This window comes from Danio aesculapii, chromosome 13, assembly GCF_903798145.1.
Source record: "Danio aesculapii chromosome 13, fDanAes4.1, whole genome shotgun sequence".
Taxonomy (NCBI): domain Eukaryota; kingdom Metazoa; phylum Chordata; class Actinopteri; order Cypriniformes; family Danionidae; genus Danio; species Danio aesculapii.
The window spans coordinates 8,336,061-8,361,295 of NC_079447.1; the positions used below are offsets into that span (position 1 = coordinate 8,336,061).

Below are 25,235 nucleotides of genomic sequence, written 5' to 3' on the forward strand. Positions count from 1 at the left end.
TATGTCTATCTATCTATCTATCTATCTATCTATCTATCTATCTATCTATCTATCTATCTATCTATCTATCTATCTATCTATCTATCTATCTATCTATCTATCTATCTATCTATCAGTCTGTCTATCTGTACGTCCGTCCGTCCGTCTGTCTGTCTATTTTAAAGTTTACACTCAATTCATTAACTCAATTAGATATGAAAAGTGAAATTGTGCCTGTATATGAAAAAAACACGACAACAGTGTTTGAATGAACAAATTTAGCAAATCCACTCTCTGATAAACACTTTTTTTTCGCCCTCTGCAGGAACAGAAGTGAAAGCACAGCACCATTTCATCATTCATATACTCCATCATCGCTCCTCCCACAGACACGTCATACCGGCGCGCTGCTCTGAGTGGCCACGCCCCTCCGCGAGGTGTCTTTCCGTCGGACTGTCTTTCTGTCAGCCGCCAGGTGACCAGCAGGCCGTAACACAAGTAAAAATGACCGATCAAGGGGTGACAAACGAGGCTGCAGCCGCCGCGTGTAAAGAGGGAAGCTCCATCACTAAAGTAAGACGCTTTTTTGGATCCAGAACAGGGCGGGACCTGTCGATCAAACACGAAGATCGTCGCTTTCCCCCCTGTTCTGCTTTAAGTATAACTAACAACAATTGAGGTAAAGTTTGTTTCTTATTCGCACATTCGTTCATTTTTTGAACAGTGACAACTTCTTTATATTGTTTACGAAGCTTCTTTGGAGATTGGGTCAGAAATCGCATGTAGGAATGGCTTGAAAACAACATTAGCACTATATTATTGACTCTAAACAATGTTGATCGTCATTGGCTGCTAATATGATTTAACTCTTGCAAAGAATACTTTTCTGAAATGATATTATTAATGACAAAGTCCTAATGTGCGAATATTAAACCAACTTCACCTTAATATTCACAATACTGCAGGAAAAAATCGATTCATAACAAATAAGTTAAGTTAAATGCTATTTAATAGAGCTTTATCAGCCTCTCTGTTAGCATCTCAGCAGACTTTGACTTTGAGTTATATATTTGTGTAATGTTGTATTGTAATATTACTGAGTCATATGAGAAAGAAAATAAATATAGATATAAGTTTCTCCAGTGACCTTTGACATTTTACAGTAATAAAAATCTTGACCTGTGACCTCTCTGGTGTCCCATACTTTAACTAGAATGCTACATATGGATATATCAGGGAATTCTCACAAAGAAATAGACATGAAATGGATTGAACAAGAATTTAAAAAGAAATTATCTAGCATTCCCGTTTTTTTTACACTCACCGGCCACTTTATTAGGTACACCTATCCAACTGCTCGTTAACGCAAATTTCTAATCAGCCAATCACATGGCAGCAACTCAGTACATTTAGGCATGTAGACAAGGTCAAGACGATCATCTGCAGTTCAAACCGAGCATCAGAATTGAGAAGAAAGGTGATTTAAGTGACTTTAAGAGTAGCGTTGTTGTTGGTGCCAGACGAGCTGGTCTGAGTATTTCAGAAACTTCTGATCTACTGGGATTTTCACGCACAACCATCTCTAGGGTTTACAGAGAATGGTCTGACAAAGAAAATATCCAGTGAGCGGCAGTTGTGTGGGCACAAGTGCCTTGTTGATGTCAGAGGAGAATGGCCAGACTGGTCCCAGCTAATAGAAAGGCAACAGTAACTTAGATAACCACTCGTTACAACCGAGGTCTGCAGAAGAGCATCTCTGAACGTCGAACCTTGAGACGGATGGGCTACAGCAGCAGAAGAGCACCTTTAGGATGTGCTGGAACGGGAGATTTGCATCATGAATGTGGAGCTGACGAATCTGCAGCAACTGTGTGATGCTATCATGGCAATATGGACCAAAATTTCTGAATAATATTTCCAGTACCTTGTTGAATCTCTGCCACAGAGGATTAAGGCAGTTCTGAAGGCAAAAGTGGGTCCAACCCGATACTAGTAAGGTGTGGCCAGTGAGTGTACTGCAGATTTAACCAATAGTCAAGTTAAGCAGCCGCTTGGGGGCTCAGGAAATCAGGGGACTCCCAGTAAATACCTAAAAGTTTCTATAAATAATATGTAACATATTTTCTATGGTGAGAGTCTAACAAATACAATTATGTAATTATTACATTCATGCAAATGTGTCCCTCTGCCCCAGTCATGGATTAGTCCAGCAATACAATCAGGTAAAGATTTTGTTTTTAAAACGAAATGTTTATTTATTATTTTTTGTTTCATAATTTTTTTTGGTCTTTTAAAGAATCAATTAAATGTAGAAATTAATTTAAAAATGTAGAGTTGTAGAGGCTTAGTCCCTTTTTTCATCAGGGGTCGCCACAGCAGAATGAACAGCCGACTTATCCAGCATGTTTTACACAATGGATGCCCTTCCAGCTGCAAACCAGTATTGGGAAACATCCATGCACACTTATACACTACGGCCAGTTTAGTTTACTCAATTCACCTGAACCGCATGTCTTTGGACTGTGGGGGAAACCCACGCCAACACGGGGAGAACATGCAAACTCCACACAGAAATACCAACTGACCCAGCCGGAACTGGAAGCAGTGACCTTCTTGCTGTGAGGTGACAGTGCTAACCACTGAGCCACCGTGTCACCCCATGTAGAGATTATATTAAGATAAAAATCTAGAAACAAGATTGGATGGATGGATGGATGGATGGATGATGGATGGAACAACCAACATACATGGATGGAATATAGATAGAAAGATAGAAAGTTGGATGGATGATGGATGGAACAGCCGACATGGATGGATGGATGGATGGATGGATGGAACAACCAACACAGATAGATGAAACGATAGATTGATGGATGGATGGAATAACCAACACTGATAGATGGAACGGTGGATGGATGGATGGACGGATGGATGGATGGATAGAACAACCAACACATAGATGGATGATTGGATCAACTGGCAAAGATAGATAGATAGTTAGATAGATAGATAGATAGATAGATAGATAGATAGATAGATAGATAGATAGATAGAAGGATAGATATACGGTTCGATGATGATGGATGGATGGATGGAACAACCAACACAAATAACTGGATGGATGGAATAACCGACACAGATATATATATATATATATATATATATATATATATATATATATATATATATATATATATATATATATATATATATATATATATATATATATATATATATATATATATATACACACACATACACACACAAATATACCGCATGAAGCAGGTTTGGATGCATTAAAATTATCCTGTATAAACAATGTCAATAGATTACATCACAATTTATAGATCTCACAAGAATTATTTCTTTTTTGTTTGAGAGATTTTTATTTGCAAATACATGGCACTCCAATGGGCACCTCATTACCACCAAACCATGCAAATTTATTCATGGGAAACTTTAAACATGATCATATTTATAATAATAATAAGCCATTCCAGTCAAACATTAAGGTTTGGATGAGATCTATAGATCGATCTATAGGCAGAGAACAAGAATTAGGCTCAGTTATAACTTTTAGAAATGCAAAAATTACTTCAATTAATTTACGACAAAAAAGAGCACTGATTTGGTTTATTTATTTTATATATTTTTTTGGATGTAGCAGTAACTGAAGTTAATAAGACATTACATACAACAATATATTGAAAATCAATGGATAAAAACACAATATTATCTATGGACATTTCACCATACAGTTCATATAAAACCTAGTTTGCCAGTGAGTCAATTATATAGACTGAAATGTAATTGCAGTACTGTAGAAAAGTTCAATAATCAGAAAAATACATAATTTTGATGTAATAATGAATAATGCATTGGATAAAGTGAGTAAATTGCATCAACAAGATTGCACCAAAGAGCAACAAGATTGTTCCGTAAATTGCTCATTAATATATGAAAGTATTGTATGAATTAATTCAGATATAGTAGGAAATAACTATATCTTCCATGTAGCAATTGTGCCAGAATCTAATAAAGTGTAAAGAATATTTGAATCTAGTAGCAGGTAAATGCATTCTAATAAAAACCTGCGTTACCTGCTCTACCCGTAATGTGGTCTGTATGTTAAAATATTTCTGCCAGATGTATATAGGGAAGTCATCATGTCTGTTGAAGTTGCAAATAGTGAGCATAAATCTAGTATACGACAACAAGTTATAACTTCGGCAGTAGCAAGACTAGAACAACTAGAAGGTATAGGAATTGAGGAAGTACATATGGGGATGTAGAAGAGAGAGGTAATCTAAATAAAAAATGATTGCAGAGAGAAGCTTTCTGGATTCTTAAATTAAAATCACTTGCACCAAGAGGAATAAATAAGGAATTGGATCTTTCTGTGTTTCTTTAGTGTATTATTGTTTTCTACAATGTTGTGAATAATGTATTTGTTGAGTGTATAATGAAAAAAAAAAACAATGATAATATATGTAAATGTATTTCTAATGTTTTGAACAGTTGGAATTTCATCGGATCAGTTGCAGAATATACGTTGGGGGAAATAAGTATTGAACATGTCACCATTTTTCTTAAAAAAAACAAAGCTGTTGTTGACTTGAAATTTTTACTGGATGTTGGGAACAACTAAAGAAATCCATATATGCAAACAAAACTAATTTAATTAGTTTACAAATTAAGTTATGCATAATAAAATGAAATGACGCAGAGAAAAAGTGTAAAACACATGAAGAATGGAAGGTGTAGAATGGCAGGGAAAGCCCAGACAGCAGCTGAAATCTCTCAGTAGTTCTTCAGCATCCCTCTGCCCTTCGTCATTGTAAATTAATATTAGCTGCTTCAGTCCAACATCTACATTAGCAGGGTGATGAAGATAAAACCAGGGTGGACATTTCAGCAAGGCAATGATCCAAAACACGGCCAAAGAAACTCTCAAATGCTTTCAGAGGAAGAAAATAACCTGCTTTTCAAAATAAGCTTTTTGTTCCCCCATTGTGTCTCAGTCTTTTGGATGACATTTAATATTTTATGTGTTTTAGCTTTTTTTTTTTTTTTGCCATAATTAATTAATAAATAATACATTTAATTTGTCTCATGTAGGACTTCATGATGCAGCAGACAATGCTGCGGGTGAAGGATCCGGTTAAATCCTTGGATTTCTACACACGGATCCTGGGAATGACGTGAGTGTACTAGTGTAAAAGATACAGATCTCACAACACACAGTGTCTTGGACTGATTTATGTTAGTCTTAATTACTTTGTAAAAGCCCAATTGTTGAAAAAAAGTGCACGTAGAAACAAAATACATTTTAGAGGTATTGATCAGATGTTGTGATTGTGTTGCTTAAAGTATGTGTCCAAAACCGAACACCTATTATTATTGTTAGGTCTTAATTACAGCACCAGCATTTCTCTGAATTTTAAACCTCCTACAACGGTGCTACAAACTGTAACATTGCTTTTGGTTTGACTGTGTCAGTTAGAACAGAGGTGTAAAACTCATTGTCGCTGGCTATTTTTTGCATTTTAGATATGTGCATAAAAAAATTGGTTGATGGAAATGCCAAGACGTGCATACATTTTGAAAATGTAGGATAAACTCTTTATTCGATAAGAAAAAATGTGTAGAAAATGCGATGGAAACACTTTTACCGCACCAATTCCAGTATGCGCATAAAAAAAGTCATGTGATTTTGTTATAAGAGATCATGTGGTGATAAAAATGTGTATGAATGGACAAATTAGCAGGCTGAGCACATTGAAAACATCTGAAATGTTGTTCTGGTCATTTTAAAACACCTCAGTATTAGTGTTAGTATGTTATTATTTACCTCCAGAATTGTCAGGATCGTCAACGTCTCATGTCTTCAGAGGCCACCGTGCGTTCAATACGTGTCGGCATTGTCTTCTGAGGCGCAAGTCATTTATTAAATAAATAAAGGATTCACACAGCTTCTCCTACCTCAGCAAACTACGTTTTTACTTTTGATATTTGCCTTTAGTAAATCAGGAAGTGACGATTTTGTTCTCTTTGACTCGTTGGAAGGAAACGCTGCTTTATTTGCACGTCTTTTATGCGATATTCCAGTTTGTGCACACATTTAATTCACCTTTTTGAATGGAAACATAGCTACCGAGGGCCACTTCAGCATTATGGCTGCCTTTAAAGGGCCAGTTATAAATGTTACTACTCCTTAACATACTGTTAAACAATTGTTTATTTCATGTATTTGCATAAATCAAACACAAGTCATGAACTTTCTCTAAAACTCACACATTTAAGTGGAGCAGAATTATGAAAAAACAAATAAGCTGGGTCTCAAAACAAACATGCATTATGGGAGATGTAGTTTATATTCAAGAAACAATATAAAGCAGCATTGATTTTATTATAATGCTCACACCATTATAATGTTCACACCAAATGTGAAGCACCACATCAATTGCTCTAGATTACTCGAGAGACACTTTTTGCCTTAAGCACATTAATCAATAGGGTTAAATATCTTGAATTTGTAAGGAAGAAGCAATTGATGTGAAAGGCAATGAAATGCACATTGCATTTTGCATTGACGCTGTCCAGTTTGCATTGACTTTGCACATATAAATGCCCATTTTTGCAATATTTTAGATAAATGTTACATATATGTTCATATATGAGATGTGCTGTATATCTTTGAAAGCCAAATATGAATTTGTATTCTAAACATGTGATATGCACATATGTCATATATAAGATTTCTATCAACTGAATTGGTTTTCTAGGTTTCCACAGTTTGTGCACTAGAGAAATCCTGCTTGCCACCATCTGAAGTTAGTTGGGAACAACTTCTTTGCAAAGTCCAACATTGACTGAAAGTCAATCTGCACACAGAGAACAGCTTTATTCTACATTCTTTATCCAAACCACAAGCATGTGAAACTTGCACAAGCTCATATTCTATGTCCCGCGACATTCGATTCACATCTAATTGAATTAAATCTGAGGTAACATAAACTAAATGCAAAGCACACCGGCGCCGCTACTTGCTAAACAAATGAATTCATATAAAGAAAACATGTGCATAATTTTACACGCTACACATTTTGCACTTGTTTAATGTTAAGGTTGCAAAATGCCAAGAGTTGCTATGCAAAAGTGCTTTTTTAGCTCTGTGTCTGGCCTGCATTTTGATTTTTTAAGGATTAGTTTACCCTAAAATGACAATTGTTTTAATTCCTCACCCTCATTTCAATATCCTGAGACCTTCATTCATCTTCAGAACACAAATGAGTTATTTTAGGTGAAATCCCAAAGCTCTCTCAGATTGCTTTCACTCCTGTTTTGTTCTGAAACAGGGATTAAAATTGTAACACGTTGCACTTTGTACTTGGTGCGGTTTGCTTTCACACGGCAAAGTTTCTAAATGGACCAAAACAAGTCACGTGCGAGTCAACTCTCCTCACGTTGGTCAGAGTTTCACGGTTTATTTTGCAGAGTCTCGCTCGGCTGTCATGCGTCCTTATTTTAATTTATGACGATGAGCAACAAGACATTACAAGCGACAAGCTGCGTTTTAATTTTGAATGGTGACACCCACAGACATCGTCACCAAGTATAAATCAGAGGTAAGACTTTCTCATACATAGCTATTGGCTAAAATTACGCATTATAGCCTTTACATGATAGAGAGAATTAACAGATAAACCAAGACTGCTGATAAACAGCTCTCGTTAATAGTTCAGCATGCTTTCACTTTCGTATTTGACATGAAGCGCACATTTACCGGTAGGAATGATGACACCCCGCCCTACTCATAATTCTCTCTGCATATAGCCATATATATGCATATATATATATGAAATGCTGTGAAATAGCCGGTCTCGGATCGTTTTGCTTTCTCACTACAATCGATCCGCTCCAGAGTTCGCTTCAATCGAGCCTAGACCACCTAATTCAGGTGATCTCGTACCGATTGTTTTGGCGCAGATCCAAGCCCGATTGCTGGATTCACGTATGCCAAACGAATCGCGCTAACTGGGGAAACGAGCCAGGTTCCGAAACAAAAGTCTAGGTGTGAAAGCACCCTCATTCTCCAAAGACTGCAACCGGATGTTCAGAATCCAGAAGAGGAACCGAAAACAAAAGACTTTGTTTTGTCAAAATTGTCAAAAGATTTCAACTGTAGTGATACGAAGCTCCAAGAACACTTTTGCGCACCAAAAACCTTTCCACATGGTGCACATTTACTATGGCCAATATGATGCTTGTGTTCTGCTGCTGACTTTAATGGTAGTTTTATCGTATTGCCCATAGTAAACGTGCACCCTGTACTGTTGGGGTGTTTTTGGCGCACAAAAGTGAGTGAACTAACCCTTTAATCATGCACGCACACCTGGGCTTTGAGCGTCCCTCCTTGAAGCATCAGTGAAGCATTGAGGTGACCTTAATGTGAATGTTTTATTTGTAGGCTGTTACAGAAGTTTGATTTCCCCTCGATGCGATTCACCCTCTACTTTCTGGGTTACGAAGATAAGAAAGAGATCCCTGCAGATGTGAAGGAGAGGACGGCCTGGACATTCTCCCGTAGAGCCACTATAGAGCTCACTCAGTAAGTGTGTGTGCAATGTTTTGCTGCAATTTATCACAACACTTTATTTTAAGGCCGTTTGACCACATAAACATTTATTCATTCATTAGCAGATGCTTTTTATCCTTATAAGCGACTCGCAAATGAGGATAATAGAAGCACTTTAAATCAACAGAAAAACAACAATATGTTAATGCTGTGACATGTCTCAGGTAGTTAAACATTGTGTATGTATGTGTATGTGAACTGTGTTTTTTAATACAAAGGACAGGCAGAGAAGAAATATAGTTTCAGAATGGAGTAGGGAAAGTAATAGGGCTGCCCAATATATCTAAAACCACAATAACAGCATATGCAATATCTGGATCGCAAAGAGGTGCAAGTCAAGCATTATGTCTGTTGCATGCATGCATTGGTTGTTTATCTAGATTACCAATCAGATGGAGTTTTACTCTTTTTCTACCCACATCCCCAGTAAGTGCTATTGACTAAACTAAAATTAAACCATGCCACCAAAAACAGCACTATTGGTTAGACTGGTCTTAAGCTGAACCTATTTTAGAGCTTTAGAGCAGAAAGCTGAAAGTAAATACTAAGGGTGCGAGTAGAGACAAGCAAAGAAGAAAACAATTGTGATTCATTTAAGTTTAAGAATTAAATTATTATTTATGTTTAAAAGTCGTAATATTTGCACCATGACACGACTTTTTTTTTAGCCTGAATTAGATTTTAGAATTTAAGATTAAAGAATAAGCGTGTTTATTTTACACGTGTTTACACGCTTGTATAACCGTGTTTATTTTACTGTTTACGGTTTATTTTACTTTAGATTTTTACAATTTTACTGTTTGACAAATTAGCAACAAAAAATGGTGAATAAAAATAGCATTTCTCTAGGGAAGTTTATATTGGGAGTTAATACCTTTATCACAATACTCAACATCTATAACTTGTATCATGTTTTCCCAGTGCAGGAAATTAAAGAAAGTAATAAAACCCCAAATCAGAAAAAGTTGGGACATTATAGAAAACGCAAATAAAAAAAGAATTAATGGTGCCATCACAGAAGTGCAAGTTACCTTTGCCAAGGGCACTGACACAGGCATGACAGACCCTGGCTTTTGGTCTTGTTGCTGTAACAGTCTGGATGATGCCATTCTTTGGTCCGGAGCACACGGCGTCCATTTCTCCTATAAAATACCTGAAATACTGATTCCTCTGCCCGCAGTACACATTTCCGGTGTTTGATGGTCCATCCCAAATGCCTCTGAGCCCAAAGAAGTCGATGGCGCTTCTGGACACTGTTAACATAGAGTTTCTTTTGGCACCTGTTACGACTTTATAGTTTTGCTCTAGGGTTTAAGAGGTAACATTTAAAGGTGGTTAAAATTTGTGGTGAGTTGGTGGAAAATTTTCAACAACAACAACCAAAATACTTCAAAAAATAAGTGAATTTATTTACAATAGTGAAAAAGTCCAACAGAAAAGAAAAAAAAAGGATTTTTTACAAGATCCCACAAAAAAAGAATAAATCAACGTATATTATAGTTGGAATTATAGTAGAAACGAGAATTAAGTGGCGCCAAATAAATGAAAGCAATATAACAAAACGCCCAAATCTAGCTAATATAACCCTCTAAACTATCTAATAGAAAATAAACAAACAGAACATCTTCAGCGTTTTCACGCTATAACTAAACCTACTCTACTAACCAAAATTATGGAGAAAACTTACAGCGGGTGGCGCTCACTTCTAAACTAGTGTGTTTAGACAGTGGAGTTATCTACGTGATGCAAGATGTATGTCACGTGACCTCTAAACTCCTCGAATCTCAGAGAAAGGCGGACGCCAGAGATCAGGGGATTTCCACAAGCACACATACAAGACGGTAACAGCTATGAACAAGAACAAGACCAAAATCAAAACTCTAAACTAACATCAATATCACATAACAAGCCAAAACACACACAAAAGCAAGCAACATAAGGCAAGCAAGACAGAGCAAAAAGCAGAACGAGCTTCCCCGCTCGCGTCCCTTTAAACTGTGAGCTCCTATTCTGATTGGTAGCTATGTTGATGACGTCACCGGGTGCAATAGAGATTGACATCTGCACGGACGAATCGGAAACTGGAATGGGCGTACCTGAGAATTGTCAGAGAGGGAGGGAGGGAGGGAGCGAGCGAGCGAGCGAGAGAGAAAGAGAGAGAGAGAGAGAGAGCGAGCGAGCACACACAAGCAAAACATACAGGCATATACATTTGACTGTAACAGCACCGTACAGTTTAAACTGGCTATTGTTGATGTAACTATGTATTAAGGTTTGCCAAAGTAGTCCTGAGCCTATGTGGTGAAATCACCTATAGATGAATGAGAATTGTTGATGCAGTGTCGCCTGAGTGATTGGGGATCACTGTAGTTGAGCTTAGGCTTGCGCCCTTGTCGTTTAGGCACTGAAATTCCTCCAGATTCCTTGAATCTTTTCATTATGTTCTGCACTGTTGAAGGTGAAATATCCAAATGTCTTCCTCTCTTTCTTTGAGGACCATTGTTTTAAAACATTTCAATAAATTAATTACATATTCGTCAACAGACTGGCAATACTCGGCTCATTTTTTTTGGCTCATAAAGGACTAGACCTTTCTTGGTTACACTTGTGATTGGATTAAAATGCATCTTAATGTCAGTTGTAAGTCAGGCTTCAGGATATTTAAATAGCTGATGCAGATATCTAAATTTGATGGCTAACTTTAGATAAAGCTGTTTTCATGTGCTATTTCTTTTTTGTCTATTTTTTTTTTCCAGTAATTGGGGCTCAGAAACAGATGACAGCCAGTCTTACCACAATGGCAACTCAGACCCAAGAGGCTTTGGTAAATATAGCATTTGTGACATTTTCTCTGTGATGGACTGTGTTTTATCAGCATATTAGCTTTAATATGAAATACTATAAAACATCCATCTTAAAGATTCACTGTGTGAATTTTGCCAACGATGATATTTGAAAGCTCCAAAACAAACACGCTCATAACCCAACAAACCCCTATGTGATATCTCCACTATACTTAATAGCAGGGGTGGGCAAACTCGATCCTGGAGGGCCGGTGTCCTGCACAGTTTAGCTTCAACACTAATCAAACACACCTGAACATGCTAATCAGTGTCTTCAAGATCACTAGAAATCTATAAACAGGTGTGTTTGTTTAGAGTTGGAGCTAAACTGTGCAGGACACCGGCCTTCCAGGATTGAGTTTGCCCACCACTGCTTAATAGACACGCCCCTTACTGCTGATTGGCTATAAATATGTTTCGGGACTGGTACTGCGTCCTAATTCATCTACTTATACCACATCCTAAAAATACACTGTTAACAATGTCCTGTAGAATCTACAGTAACTTACTGGCAGCAGTTCGCTAGTAACTTACTGTAAATCAAATACAGGAAAAATACCGTATTTATATTTACAGCATCATTTATATTGCTGCTTATGTATTTACAGAATTTGATGTATATCTTTACTGTAAAATAAACAGTAATTTTCACAATGCAACTTTAAAATACAACAGTAACATACTGCATAAATGTCTTACCGTACAATACAGTTAATTTTACAGTTAAATACGGTGTCATTTATAAAAATTGTTAACAGTGTATGTGCACTTTTTTTTGTGAAGTACCGTACATACTTTTGATTTAAGTGTGTAACAGAAGAGTTAGCTAGTGTATGCTTTGGGACCATAGACCGTAAAATATATGGACGGAGCATCCGTGACGTCACCCATAGGTTTTTGAACACTGCAAAAGAAGCTACAAGTAGGCGCGGCCAACCGTCGCCATTTTGTTCGCGCGTCATCGCACCCACAGCAGGATACCAAACAAGGGCAAAGAGGCGGAGAGTGGGCGGAGCTACAGACGCCTGCTGGCACTTTGCTTAGACCTGGCAGACAGACTTTACTTTGGGAGAAACTTCCAAACACTTAAGATATAGTGTGTGTTAGTAAATGCAGGACTATTGATGAAATCCAGCATAACACTGTATGATAACGCTTCAGATGACTGTTCTAGAGCCTACAGCTAATCAATCTGTCAGATTCTGGAGTGCTTTATGGTCTAAAGAAAAATATTAATGATAAATGATCTTAAATAAAACAAATACATTTATAGAGATGGTATACAAGTATATAACTTTACTCACATGGGAAACGAGGCCACGTGAATGGTTTGCGAGCACAATTAAGTGCACACAGCATCTCATATCATCTGATAATTGTAAGAAATAAGTCCAAAAGGCAGCTGACTGTGTAGAGCCACATAAAACAAAACAAAAATACGATGAATATGCTGAGATCAGTGGCTAATCTGCCGGATTCAGCAGAGGTGAAGTGACGGCGACCAGCGAGACCTAGCTGTCACTCAAGTGGCCACGCCCTTAATTATGCAAACTTAATATAACCTAATATAAAGGAAATGGATGAGTTATAAAAAAATTCACCCCCCTCACAGTTGTCACGGAGGGTAATAATAGCTATATAAACCAAAATCGTTCTTTGTACCAGGCTGTAAACACCTTTTTTTCTGCTGTAAAGTTGGCCATTCTAACAGTGGGCTCAATTGCACTTTGCTCTATTATGGAGCCAGGACTAGCGGAATTTTGATGAATTGCAGTTTCAGTTACTTCCTTATTGGCTTCCCGAGGGAGAGCGGGAGGTTGCCGCTTGTTTGGGACATACTACTTCCTCATTAACCGACTGTTCTGTTGCTTAGTTATGTACCCTGTCAATCATCTTCCACATTTTTCACGGAGCTCAATTTTTTTTATTTATGTTAGTCTTTTAACCCTTTATTCCCCTCGGCCGAATCTCCATCTGTCAGTGATCGTCATCTTCGTGTCATAATAAGTCCCGTGATCCCCCACTCCTCCGCTAGTGTGTGGAGAGAAAGCGTGTGAACATTTTAGCAGAACTGGAACTACATATTTGGTGATGTAGCGGATTGACATCGATGCGCTCAGTCAGAAGATCCGAACCCAACTCGATTCTTTTATTCGACTCTGAGTCAACTATTTCGCTAAAGAATCAATAGTTTTAAACAAGGTGAACTTTTAGATTTAAACCTCAGCTGGATGTTTTGTAGGGGTTATTTACAGTTTTAACCCAACGAATGAGCAGTCTGTCAGATGAAGACGAGTCGGAGTCAGAGATTCAAATAAATAAATAAAGTTACCTGAAGATAGTTTGCAGTTTCATCAGCAGAAGCCAGCTTCAACACTCGCAATGAGTTCCTATAGGCCGCTCTGCTTACAATCATCAATCCGCATCAATTCTACTCTCACATAACGTCATTAACTGTGTCATACATATAGGTGATCTAACCTGATTGGTTAAAACACAGATAGGCTACGAAAATTTCCACGTGTGTGTGTGTGCGTACAATACTGAACAATATCTTAAGCATATAAATGTCAGACATCCACTAGACTGTTTAGAGCTGACTCCAGACCTGTGAAACGGATCCACAATCAAATAGAACACACACACTTAAAGTACAATCTGTTTCTTATCCAAGGCTGAGTGAGTGTACTCTCAGCTGTCTTTATCAAAACTGGTTAAAAACCGCTATAATCTACATTCAGGCTATTATAATATCCTTACTACACAAAGTCTATCTTGAATAAAAAGTAAAATCCCCTTAAAAGAATTAACCGTAAAAATAGCTAAATCACTTTAGACATTTTAGATAGTTTTAACTTGTAGAAATAACAATAGATGTAAATGTTTCCAGTCCTCAACCCTTCAGTTCCACACGAGGTCTCTGAGACGTCTGACCTAGTTTGGTGACTCCTGAAAATAGTTACAAAGAGACCGGCAAATGCACTGAACATTCCTAAATTAAGCAATGTGTTTACTTTATTCATTATTCAATAATCATCTTTAATAAAAATAGTAAGAAACAGGATGATGAGTAAAGGAGAAACGTTGATTCATGCTGAGACGGATTGCAAGGTAGTAATCCGAATCCTTCAGTTTACATTCACTTAGTGCTGTGTTACACACTGCATGGAAGCTCATTTTCAAAAACCCATAATAGGGGCTCTTTAATCTCTGTAGTATGTTTCAGTGTCTAAAATTGAACAAAAATAAAATCTTCAATTAATTTTAGGCCATATTGGAATTGCTGTGCCGGATGTCTATGCTGCCTGCAAGCTGTTTGAAGAGAACGGAGTGACCTTTGTAAAAAAGCCAGATGATGGTATGTTTTTTCCCCCATCCTAAGCAATTATTATTTTATTTGCATAATAGAACACAACACAATACAATACAATGCAATATAATACAATACAATACAACACAATACAACACAACACAACACAACACAACACAACACAATACAATACAATACAATACAACACAATACAATACAATACAACACAATACAACACAACACAACACAACACAATACAACACAATACAACACAACACAATACAACACAATACAATATAATACAACACAACACAATACAACACAACGCAATACAATGCAATACAACACAACGCAATACAATGCAATACAATACAACGCAATACAATGCAACACAACACAATACAATACAATACAACACAATACAATACAATGCAATATAATACAATACAATACAACACAATACAACACAACACAACACAACACAATACAATACAATACAATACAATACAATACAATACAATACAATACAACACAATACAATACAATACAATACAACGCAATACAATGCAACACAACACAATACAATATAATACAACACAATACAACACAACACAATACAACACAATACAATACAATACAATACAACACAATACAACACAACACAATACAACACAATACAATATAATACAACACAATACAACACAACACAATACAACACAATACAACACAATACAATACAATACAATACAACACAATACAACACAACACAATACAACACAATACAATATAATACAACACAACACAATACAACACAACGCAATACAATGCAATACAACACAACGCAATACAATGCAATACAATACAACGCAATACAATGCAACACAACACAATACAATATAATACAACACAATACAACACAACACAATACAACATAATACAACATAATACAACACAATACAATACAACACAATACAATATAATACAACGCAACACAATACAACGCAATACAATATAATACAACACAATACAACACAACACAATACAATATATTACAACACAATACAACACAATATAATACAACACAATACAATACAACGCAACACAATACAACGCAATACAATACAATACAATACAATACAACACAATACAACGCAACACAATACAACGCAATACAATATAATACAACACAATACAATATATTACAACACAATACAACACAGTACAACACAATACAATGCAATACAACGCAATACAACATAATACAACACAACACAACACAAGACAAGACAATGTTTATTTGTGTTTATAGCACATTTAAAACAACCACAGTAAACCAAAGTGCTGCACAGAGTATAAAAAAACAAAGAGAAGTGAACAAATGTATACAATAAAAAAAAGGAACAATAAAACACACACTGAAAATGGAGAAGATTACCTAAAAATAACGAATCATTGTAATGCTGTATTGTTTCTCCACAAATAAATTAGCTAAACGATTTCTAAACGGCTTATTTCTATTTCAATGTATGCTTTTACTACATATTTATTTCCGTTGCGTCTCTCTCCTGCAGGTAAAATGAAGGGCCTGGCCTTCATTCAGGATCCTGACGGTTACTGGATTGAGATTCTCAGCCCTAATAACATGGTGTCCATCACTTCATAAAGACTGCCATTACGCTGTGACCTGATCCGAGAACACTAGTTATATAAATAAAGGACAGATGGGTGATTTAAGAAAGGGTGGTTGCTCTCTGCAAACAAGCGCAGTGAAGACTAACAGTGTTTACATCGAACAATATAATGCTACAATATCATTTGATAGTCACTTTTTGAATTAACGCAGGCCCTCATTCAGTTTAAGCTCAAAGGGATAGTTCACTGAAAAATGAAACTATTTACTCTAACTTAAGTTGTTCTATACTTTGTAAATCACAAAAGAAGATATTTCGAAGTATGTTGGAGGAAAAATCAGTCATTGATATCTATAGTACACTTAAAAGTGAGTTTGCGCTTAAAATGAGCTGAAACAACATGATTTTTGAGGGTTTTTTTTGGGACAACTTAATTGTTTTGTGTTCAATCAACTTAAATTTAAGTTAACTTAATTGATTGAACTTAAACCAATGAATTGTGTGGAATCTTGCATTATTTACTGTGTATGAACACAAAATGCTATGATATAAATTAATCTGTTTATAATCAACGTTTTCTTTATATCTGTGTTCAACAGAGGAAAGAAACTTAAAGGATGAGTAAATGATTGCAAGATTTGATTTTTCTGTGTACTGTCTCTTTAAAATTCTACTTTGTTAAAATATGCTAATTTTTGAAAGGATGCCGTTCTCCTAAAGCTTCTCCTTTATTAAAATAGCATTTTTTTTAATTAATACAATACATCCTTCATATCCGCCCCTAATACCCTGCCTATATTTGTTCAAATAAACCAAGGAAAGGGCTTTGTGGTGTCATTCGTTTGCTGACTGTCTGAACAAGAACAGAAGTACTTTCGTTTACAGTAATACGTGTAGCATGAACTATGTAAGGATCATTAAGATTCATCTTCAGATTTCTTCTTATAGCATACTTTGCATGTTTGAGCGTGCCAGGACATCATAAGATTCGCGATGTTGCATTTTAAGCAGATTAAGAGCTCAAACTGTTCACCGGCATTAATGTGTGACTAGAAGCAGAGTAAGCTGCAAACAACGCCTTGGAAACATTAGGAGTATGTGAGGTTGCAAAACGGGGAAGGCAAACTAAAAAACAAATCTTGCTAGGCAGCAATCCAACCAGTTTCTATATGTGTTATGACAAACAAGACAGCTGATTACATCAGTATTCATCCGTCAGTGTTTAGTTCAGTTTTATTACTAGAGCTATTCAGTATAACTAAAGGTAAACTACATGTCTAACTACATGTAAATGCATAATTATTGTGACTTGAAATTAATTATTACCTGATGCTTTATTTTAATTACCTTCGTCTTAAGCTTATTTCATTAAGCTAACTTCATTAATTTTCCTTTGCCTAAATCTTTGATTATCAGGAGTCACCACAGCGGAATGAACCGCCAACTTATCCAGCATATTTACACAGCGGATGCCCTTTCAGCCCCAACCCAGTACTGGGAAACACCCATACACTCACATTTTCACACATACACACACACACACACTCTACAGCAAATAGAGTTCATTCAATTCACCTACAGCGCATGTGTTTGGACTGTGGGGGAAACCGGTGTTCCTTCGATTTGCTTAACCTTGTCAGATTGTCCTACCTCCCTTTCAAAGAGTAGGTAGCACATTTTGATGACGCAGTATGCTACACATCAGATTTTGCTACCAGTCTAAATTTTAATGTGGAGTAGTGTGATATGAAGCTGTAACATCGCCCTAATCTACCTAATCCCTAACCTCAGAACCATTCAAATACAGTGTTGGTAGCATAATCGGATGGGTTGGATAAAATCTCAGGACTCTCCGGAGCACCCGGAGGAAACCCACCCTAACACGAGCAGAACATGCAAATTCCACACAGAAATGCCAACTGGCCCAGCTGGGACTCGAACCAGAAACCTCCAACCGCCTAAGCTAACTTGGTGTGCTAAAACTATGTACAATTAACAAACATATAAGATACTATGTTGATATACTGAAAAATAAATAATAATATGCTTTATTTTAAATAATTAGCTCGCTAAAACTTCAATAAAACCTTTAATGAAAAGAGAAATCTTTAATTAGACTTTTTTTTTCTTGAATTTTTTTTGGGATTTTCTAAAAATGTCCAGAAGAGTTTAAAACGATCTACATTTTAATGTGGAAATTTAATTATTTAATGTTCAATGTTTAATTGTTTTAATACAATTTGTTTAATACATTTTAATACAATAAAAATTGACCACCCTGCTGAACACAAACAATACAAATTTTAAAATATATAAGTAAAAATATAATTCTTATCCATACCTACATTAGCTGTATTATTATTAAAATTATGATTAAATTATACATTTAAATTAATTGCAATTTTAAATTAAACTAAATTATAATTAGGTGGTCAATCTACGTTCCTACTCTCACCTATGGTCATGAGCTTTGGGTCATGACCGAAAGAACAAGATCTTGGATACAAGCGGCCGAAATTAGTTTCCTTCACATGGTGGCAGGGCGCACCCTTATAGATAGGGTGAGGAGTTCTGTCACCCGAGGGGGGCTCCGGTTTCCCCCACAAGTTCAAAGACATGCGGTATAGGTGAACTGAATAAGCTAAATTGGTCGTAGTGTGTGAGTGAGAGTGTATGGGTGTTTTCCAGTACTAGGTTGCAGATGGAAGGGCATCCGCTGTGTAAAACATATCCCGGATAAGTTGGTGGTTCATTCCGCTGTGGTGACCCCTGATTAATAAAGGGATTAAGCTGAAAGAAAATAAATTAAGTAAAATTAAAATTATTATCAGGGTGTGAATTACAGGGGGGTTGGGGAGGGGGAGGAGGCGTAATTGACCCTCCTAATTAATTTTTGATCCCCGCTAAAGGACGTCAAAACAACATGTATGGGGGTCAGTCAATAAATAGTGAGAAATAGTTTGCTCAGATCTGTTTTTTAAGCAGTAATAATACTAATTAAAATAAGAGATCATTTAATTTTACATTTGACCACCCCTACAACGGTTCATACCATTGTGAATGCATAATCAGTCTGCGAGGAAAAAAGCATTCAACAGTCTGAAACTGGCCATTCTAAAGCATCGATAGACGTGGAAAGTGTTCACAAGACGTGTTTGTTTTTATATGTAGCCTAAAAGTAAAGCCCAATTAGCTGCATAGTTTGTATAATTTGACCTACAGCAAAGGTCTCAAACTCCTATATGGCCGCAGCTCTGCACAGTTTTGCTCCAGATTTGATCAGAAACACCTGATCCAACTAATCAGGGTGTTTAAAGCTGCGGTCACACTGGGCTTTTCCTCCCATAGACTTCCATTCATACGCACGCGAATGCGTCATACTGGAAACGCAGGGTCATGCGTTAAGTTTCGCAGTTCGCTGCGGTGCAAAGTTCAAGCTTGGTGAACTCTGACCTGCGAAATCGCATCACTTGACTGCGTTAGACCAATCGAGGATCAAAACAGGACCTCTCTGGGCAGAAATTTAAAACATGGACCAATCGCTCGCTTTCTTAATGTCTAATCATCTTGTTTAACCCCGCCCCTTTTCGCAGCGCCGCACGACAGAATTTGGCACACACAAACTCTGGTGTGACTGCAGCTTAAGACTACTCTGGAACACCTTCATGAGTTGGATTAGCTGTGTTGGAATAAAGTTGGAGCAAAACTGTGCAGAGCTACGGCCCTCCAGGAATTGAGTTTGAGCCTGGCTATGACCTACAGAAACCTCTGAAATAGCCAATCAGAGGACACTATGTCTGAATACACTAAATATCCCACAAAACACTGAAAACTTAAACATGCTGATAATTAAAGTAGATGTCAAAAACATATATTTGATTTACTGAAGCATGTATCTTATGAACTAGCATACCGGAAAAGCCTGACCCCCTTGATCGTCAATGTGTAATTCACACCCTGATTATTATCCCTATCCATGCCTACTGTTTCTGTCATGTATGTTTGCTGAGCAATTATGAATAATTTAAGCCTATTATTATTAAGAATTTTTCAGTGCTTATTCTATAAATGAATCAACATCATACATTTGTGATTAATATGATTATTATCCCATGTGTTATTGCATGTTTTAACTGGTACAGATTGATGCAATTAATAGATTTAAAGCTTTACTGAATAGTACCAACTAAATATAAACACATAAATGTATTTTTTGTGACTTGAAGTGAAATAAATATTACCTGATTAATTTTTTTAATTAAAAAAATAAATAATTATCTTAATTTTAGCTCTCGTTAAGTTAATTTGGTGTGCTAAAACAATTTAACAAAATAAAATTAACATAAATATGCAAATATGTTGTGTTTATATTCATTCATCGATTTTCTTCTGCTTAGTCCCTTTATTAATCAGGGGTCGCCACAGCGGAATGAACTGCCAACTCATCCAGCATATGTTTTACGCAGCGGATGCCCTTCCAGCTGCAACCCAGTGCTGGAAAGCACCCATACACCCTAATTTACACACACTATGGCCAATTTAGTTTATTCAATTCACTTGAACCGCATGTCTTTGGACTTTGGACGCCAACATTGGGAAAACATGCAAACTGCACACAGCCGGGACTCGAACCAGCGACCTTCTTGTTGTGAGGCGGCAGTGCTAACCAGTGAGCCACCGTGTCGCCGTTTTTAATGAATTATAATTCAGTTTCTGTCATACAAAATACCTCAAAAAGCGCAGAAATGTGAATCGTTCTTCTATCGGCGCGGAGGAAAAGGGACTATGTACCTCATATGTCCGCTAGCGGCGCTGTGACTTAAATACGTCACACATCTGCGACGTCAAAACATCCGGTAGAGGCTTTACCGTTGGAACTTGGATCCGATGGATTTGTTGTTCGACACGAATGTGTATTTACCATATTTAAAATAATATTTGACAGAAATATTAACAAAATACGTTTACTGGAATCAAAATACCGCTTCCTTCTCGGTCTGCTTCAGCCGGTGACTGATTAAATCTGTATTGGTGTCGGTGAGTCAGAATGTTCTCGACATGTGTCAGTTTGACGATAATATTGCATATTATATTGTGTGACCGAGCTGTTTGTAGATGTTATTAAACAAATGATCATATATCACTGTATCTTTTACTCTTTTATATGTTTTTATTGAGCATAATATGATTGACAACGAATTATCTCGCTGATGTTTTTTTATTTATGTTTATTTCTGTTTAAACAGCAATTTAGAGACACATGTTATCAGCGTTTGGACTTATAATCACATTTTAAATATATATGAGTGCTCTATATTACATAATTATATATCTTACATAACTATTACATCATTATATTCGTAATTATTAATATTAGACACCAAAATCAGATATAATTTTCATCTCGTAGATATTCACCATTTTATTAATGAACCACAAGAAAGTGCCAACTGTATTTTTAAAAAGAATTAAAATGCATTTGTGTTATATTATTTATGATAATAGTGTTTTAAAATAAGACAACATTTTGTTTAAGGTCAATGTAGTACAAATGTCCCTGGACTGGTGTCAGTTTTTGGAAATTGTGATTTACTATGTAAGATCTAAATATGTAAGCTTTCCATTGATGTTTGGCTTGTTAGGATATGACAATGTTTGACGGAGATATGACTATTTGAAAATCTGGAATCTGAGGATTAGAAATGATCCAAATACTTAGAAAATGGCCCTTGAAGGTACCATATTAAGCAATGCAATGAACGTTACTGAAAGAGAAAATAAACTGAAATGTATTTTCAGTCGGAAATTTGAAAATCTTCATTGAACATGATCTTCTTTGCTTAATATTCTGATGATTTTTGCATAAAAGAAAAATCAATCAATGATTGAAAAATCAGCCATTCCCCCAAATGTATTTTGTTTGATCATAGTGTATCTTTAGCTTGGTATTTTTGAGTTTGTATTTTAAGGGCTTGAAATTTATCATAGCTGTTTATTTAAGCTGTGAATATTTCAACTAAAATATTTCACAGACTTGTTCAATATTTTATATTTCAAATTTCTCTATTCAACTAGTTTTTTTATTTCGAATACATTTGGCATTATTTTTATTCCATAAAATAACTCCCATGTTTTCTATGCAGCAGCAGTAGCAATAATAATAATATTAATAATAATAATAATAATCAATAATTTTGACCCACCAATTTTTTTACCCACAATGTATTTTGTTTGACCATAATGTATTTTTGGCGCCAAAAGTATTGTTGAGTAGCACTAACTGAAAAGAAAATAATGTATTGAATTAACAAGTTGTTGCATTTTAATAACTTGATTTGCCAGGGTTTTTAGGTCTTGAAATTTATCATAGCTGTTAATTTAAGCTGTGAATATTTAAATTTAAAATATTTCACAGACATGTTCAATATTTTAATTCAATACATAATATTCACCTTCTAGAATTCACTATTTGACAAGCTTTTTTTTCCAAATACTTTTGGCATTATTTTTGTTCCATAAAATAACTCCCATATGTGTTTACCTTCTGCATAGTAGTAATAATAATAATTATAATCAGTAACAAAAAAAATCCCACAATGCATTTTGTTTGACCATAATGTAATTTTCGCTATTCTTACAAATATTCCGGAGCCACAAAAGATGGCTTTGCAAACTAGGATCACATATTACAAAATGAAGATAATTTGAAAATAATGTGGAACGAAAATAATGCCAAAAGTATTAGAAATAAAAGCTTGTCGAATAGCACAAGTAAAATAATTAGTCGAATTAACAAGTTCTTGCATTTTAATAACTTGATATGCCAGGGCTTGTATTTTTAGGTCCTGAACATGAACATAGCTGTTTATTTAAGCTAAAACTAAGCTGAAAATATTCAACACACATCTTCATGTTTAATATTTCATATTCACTTTCTAGAATTCACTTAGTGCTATTCGACAAGCTTTTATTTAAAATACATTTGGCATTATTTTTATGCCATAAAATACCTCTCATCAGTCATGGGACGATAACCGATTTCAAGGTTTACTGCGGTTTGGAAAGGTCAAGGTTTTAAAACCACCAGGACACGCATGAAAAGCTACTGGTCCAAAATATTTAAAATGTTTCTTAAAATAAAATATATTGTGTTCAGTGGGGGAAAAGTTTTTGTTCTTTACCCAGACATTTAAAATTAATTTATTTTAGAGAATTAATCACTATAGTGTGAAACCGTGATAATTTCATCCAAGGTTATCATACCGTCACAATCTTATACCGGCCCATGCCTACCTCTCATATGTGTTCTGCTACTGCAGTAGTAGTAGTAATAATGAAAAAATAAAACAATAATTTTGAACCCACAATATTATTTGTTTGACCATAATGTAATTTTGGCTATTCCTACAAATATTCTGGGGGCACAAAAGGAGATGGTTTAGCAATCCATAGTCACATATTACAAAAAAATAATATGGAACAAAAATAATGCCAAAAGTATTTGGAATAAAAAGCTTGACATGGAGCACTAACTGAAAATAAAATAATGCATTAAATTTGCTCTACTAAAAATATTTCACACATATTTTCATATTTAAGTTCAAAACATATTCCACAATTTCCTTCCAGAATTTACTATTCGCCAAGCTTTTTATTTCAAAAACATTTTTGGCCCAATTTTTGTTCCATAAAATAACTCCCATCTGTGCTCCGCTTCTGCATAGTAGTAGTGCTCCTTGTTTTCTTCAACTATTTTCAATGACTGTCTCAAATGTTTGTTTGAAGGTGTTGTCCAGCTGTGGTCATGAGTGACAGTCATCCTCTGCGGCCGATGAACTCCGCGTCTGAGATCGACCACCTGCATCTCCTGTCAGAGCAGCTCGGCGCTTTAGTTCCTGGGGAAGAGTACAGCGATGTTACCTTCGTGGTGGAAGAGAAGCGCTTTCCTGCACACAGGGTCATTCTAGCGGCCCGCTGCCAGTATTTCAGGTTTGTGAGATGATGTTGCAAGTTCGAAATCTGCAATAGACACATGGCATGTTCTGCAATGTCAAGTTGGGATAATAATTGGCAGCTGGATTAGTCCAAAAAGGCGCAGTACTTTTTGCGGTTGGATCTGTTTTAGTTCAGATCGTGTTCTCACCTCAAACAAACCGCTTCAGTATTCGTTTGAAAGCATATCGTGACCACCTCTTCAAGGAGGTCTCGGTACGCTTTTTTGGTGCGCACTCGAGTAAGATTGCTACATTCACACCTGCCCAAACGAATCGCACCAAGAAGTAAAATGAACTCTAGTGCAATTCAACTAAGTAAGGCAGATGTGAAAACACCCTTATTTAATTCTTTCTATAATTAAGTATATAGTAGTTAACAGTTGAAGTGGAACAAAAAAAATGTTGTCTTGTACTTGTCTTTAGTCATAGAGTGGTTGTTGTCGAATAGTTTTAGGTTAGTTTTAGTTTCACTCCCTTACAACATCATTACAATCAATGTAAAATTATGACTTTCAAAACAGATTTATAAGTCATGAGAAATATTAATGTTTATTGGAGAAAAATCAAATATCGCAATATCAGTTTTTACCAAATATGGTGCAGCCCTAACCTAAAGTATAAAGAGGACAGAATCTATTTTATATTAGAGTTGCACAATATATCTTTTCATCATTGATATCGCAATTTGCATGTTTGGATTAAATGTCGAGTTGGGATTATGAAGTAATTATGAAGTAATTGCAAAGATTGACCATAAGGTTACTAAAAATATGCATGTGCTTTTAAGGACTGTAACTGTAAGCATTTCAAGTCAGTTTACAGCATTCGGACACACAATAA

General features: G+C 35.9%; 2 protein-coding genes across 2 annotated transcripts in view; both read left to right on the forward strand.

The window, feature by feature from the left end:
- Positions 1-394: 394 nt before the first annotated feature.
- glo1 (glyoxalase 1) lies at positions 395-17,226 on the forward strand. The gene is made up of 6 exons (XM_056471630.1): positions 395-552; positions 5,098-5,180; positions 8,450-8,590; positions 11,374-11,441; positions 14,729-14,818; positions 16,342-17,226. The coding sequence occupies exons 1-6, from the start codon at positions 484-486 to the stop codon at positions 16,431-16,433; spliced, it is 543 nt and encodes a 180-aa protein (XP_056327605.1). The 5' UTR covers positions 395-483; the 3' UTR covers positions 16,434-17,226.
- A 3,793-nt stretch (positions 17,227-21,019) lies between these two features.
- The window catches only part of btbd9 (BTB (POZ) domain containing 9), a 28,425-nt gene continuing 24,209 nt past the window's right edge, over positions 21,020-25,235 (forward strand). Inside the window, exons 1-2 of the mRNA XM_056470987.1 lie at positions 21,020-21,438; positions 24,187-24,390. Of these exons, the coding sequence (XP_056326962.1) occupies positions 24,206-24,390 (185 nt within the window). The 5' untranslated portion in view covers positions 21,020-21,438; positions 24,187-24,205. The remainder of the gene's footprint in view (positions 21,439-24,186; positions 24,391-25,235) is intronic.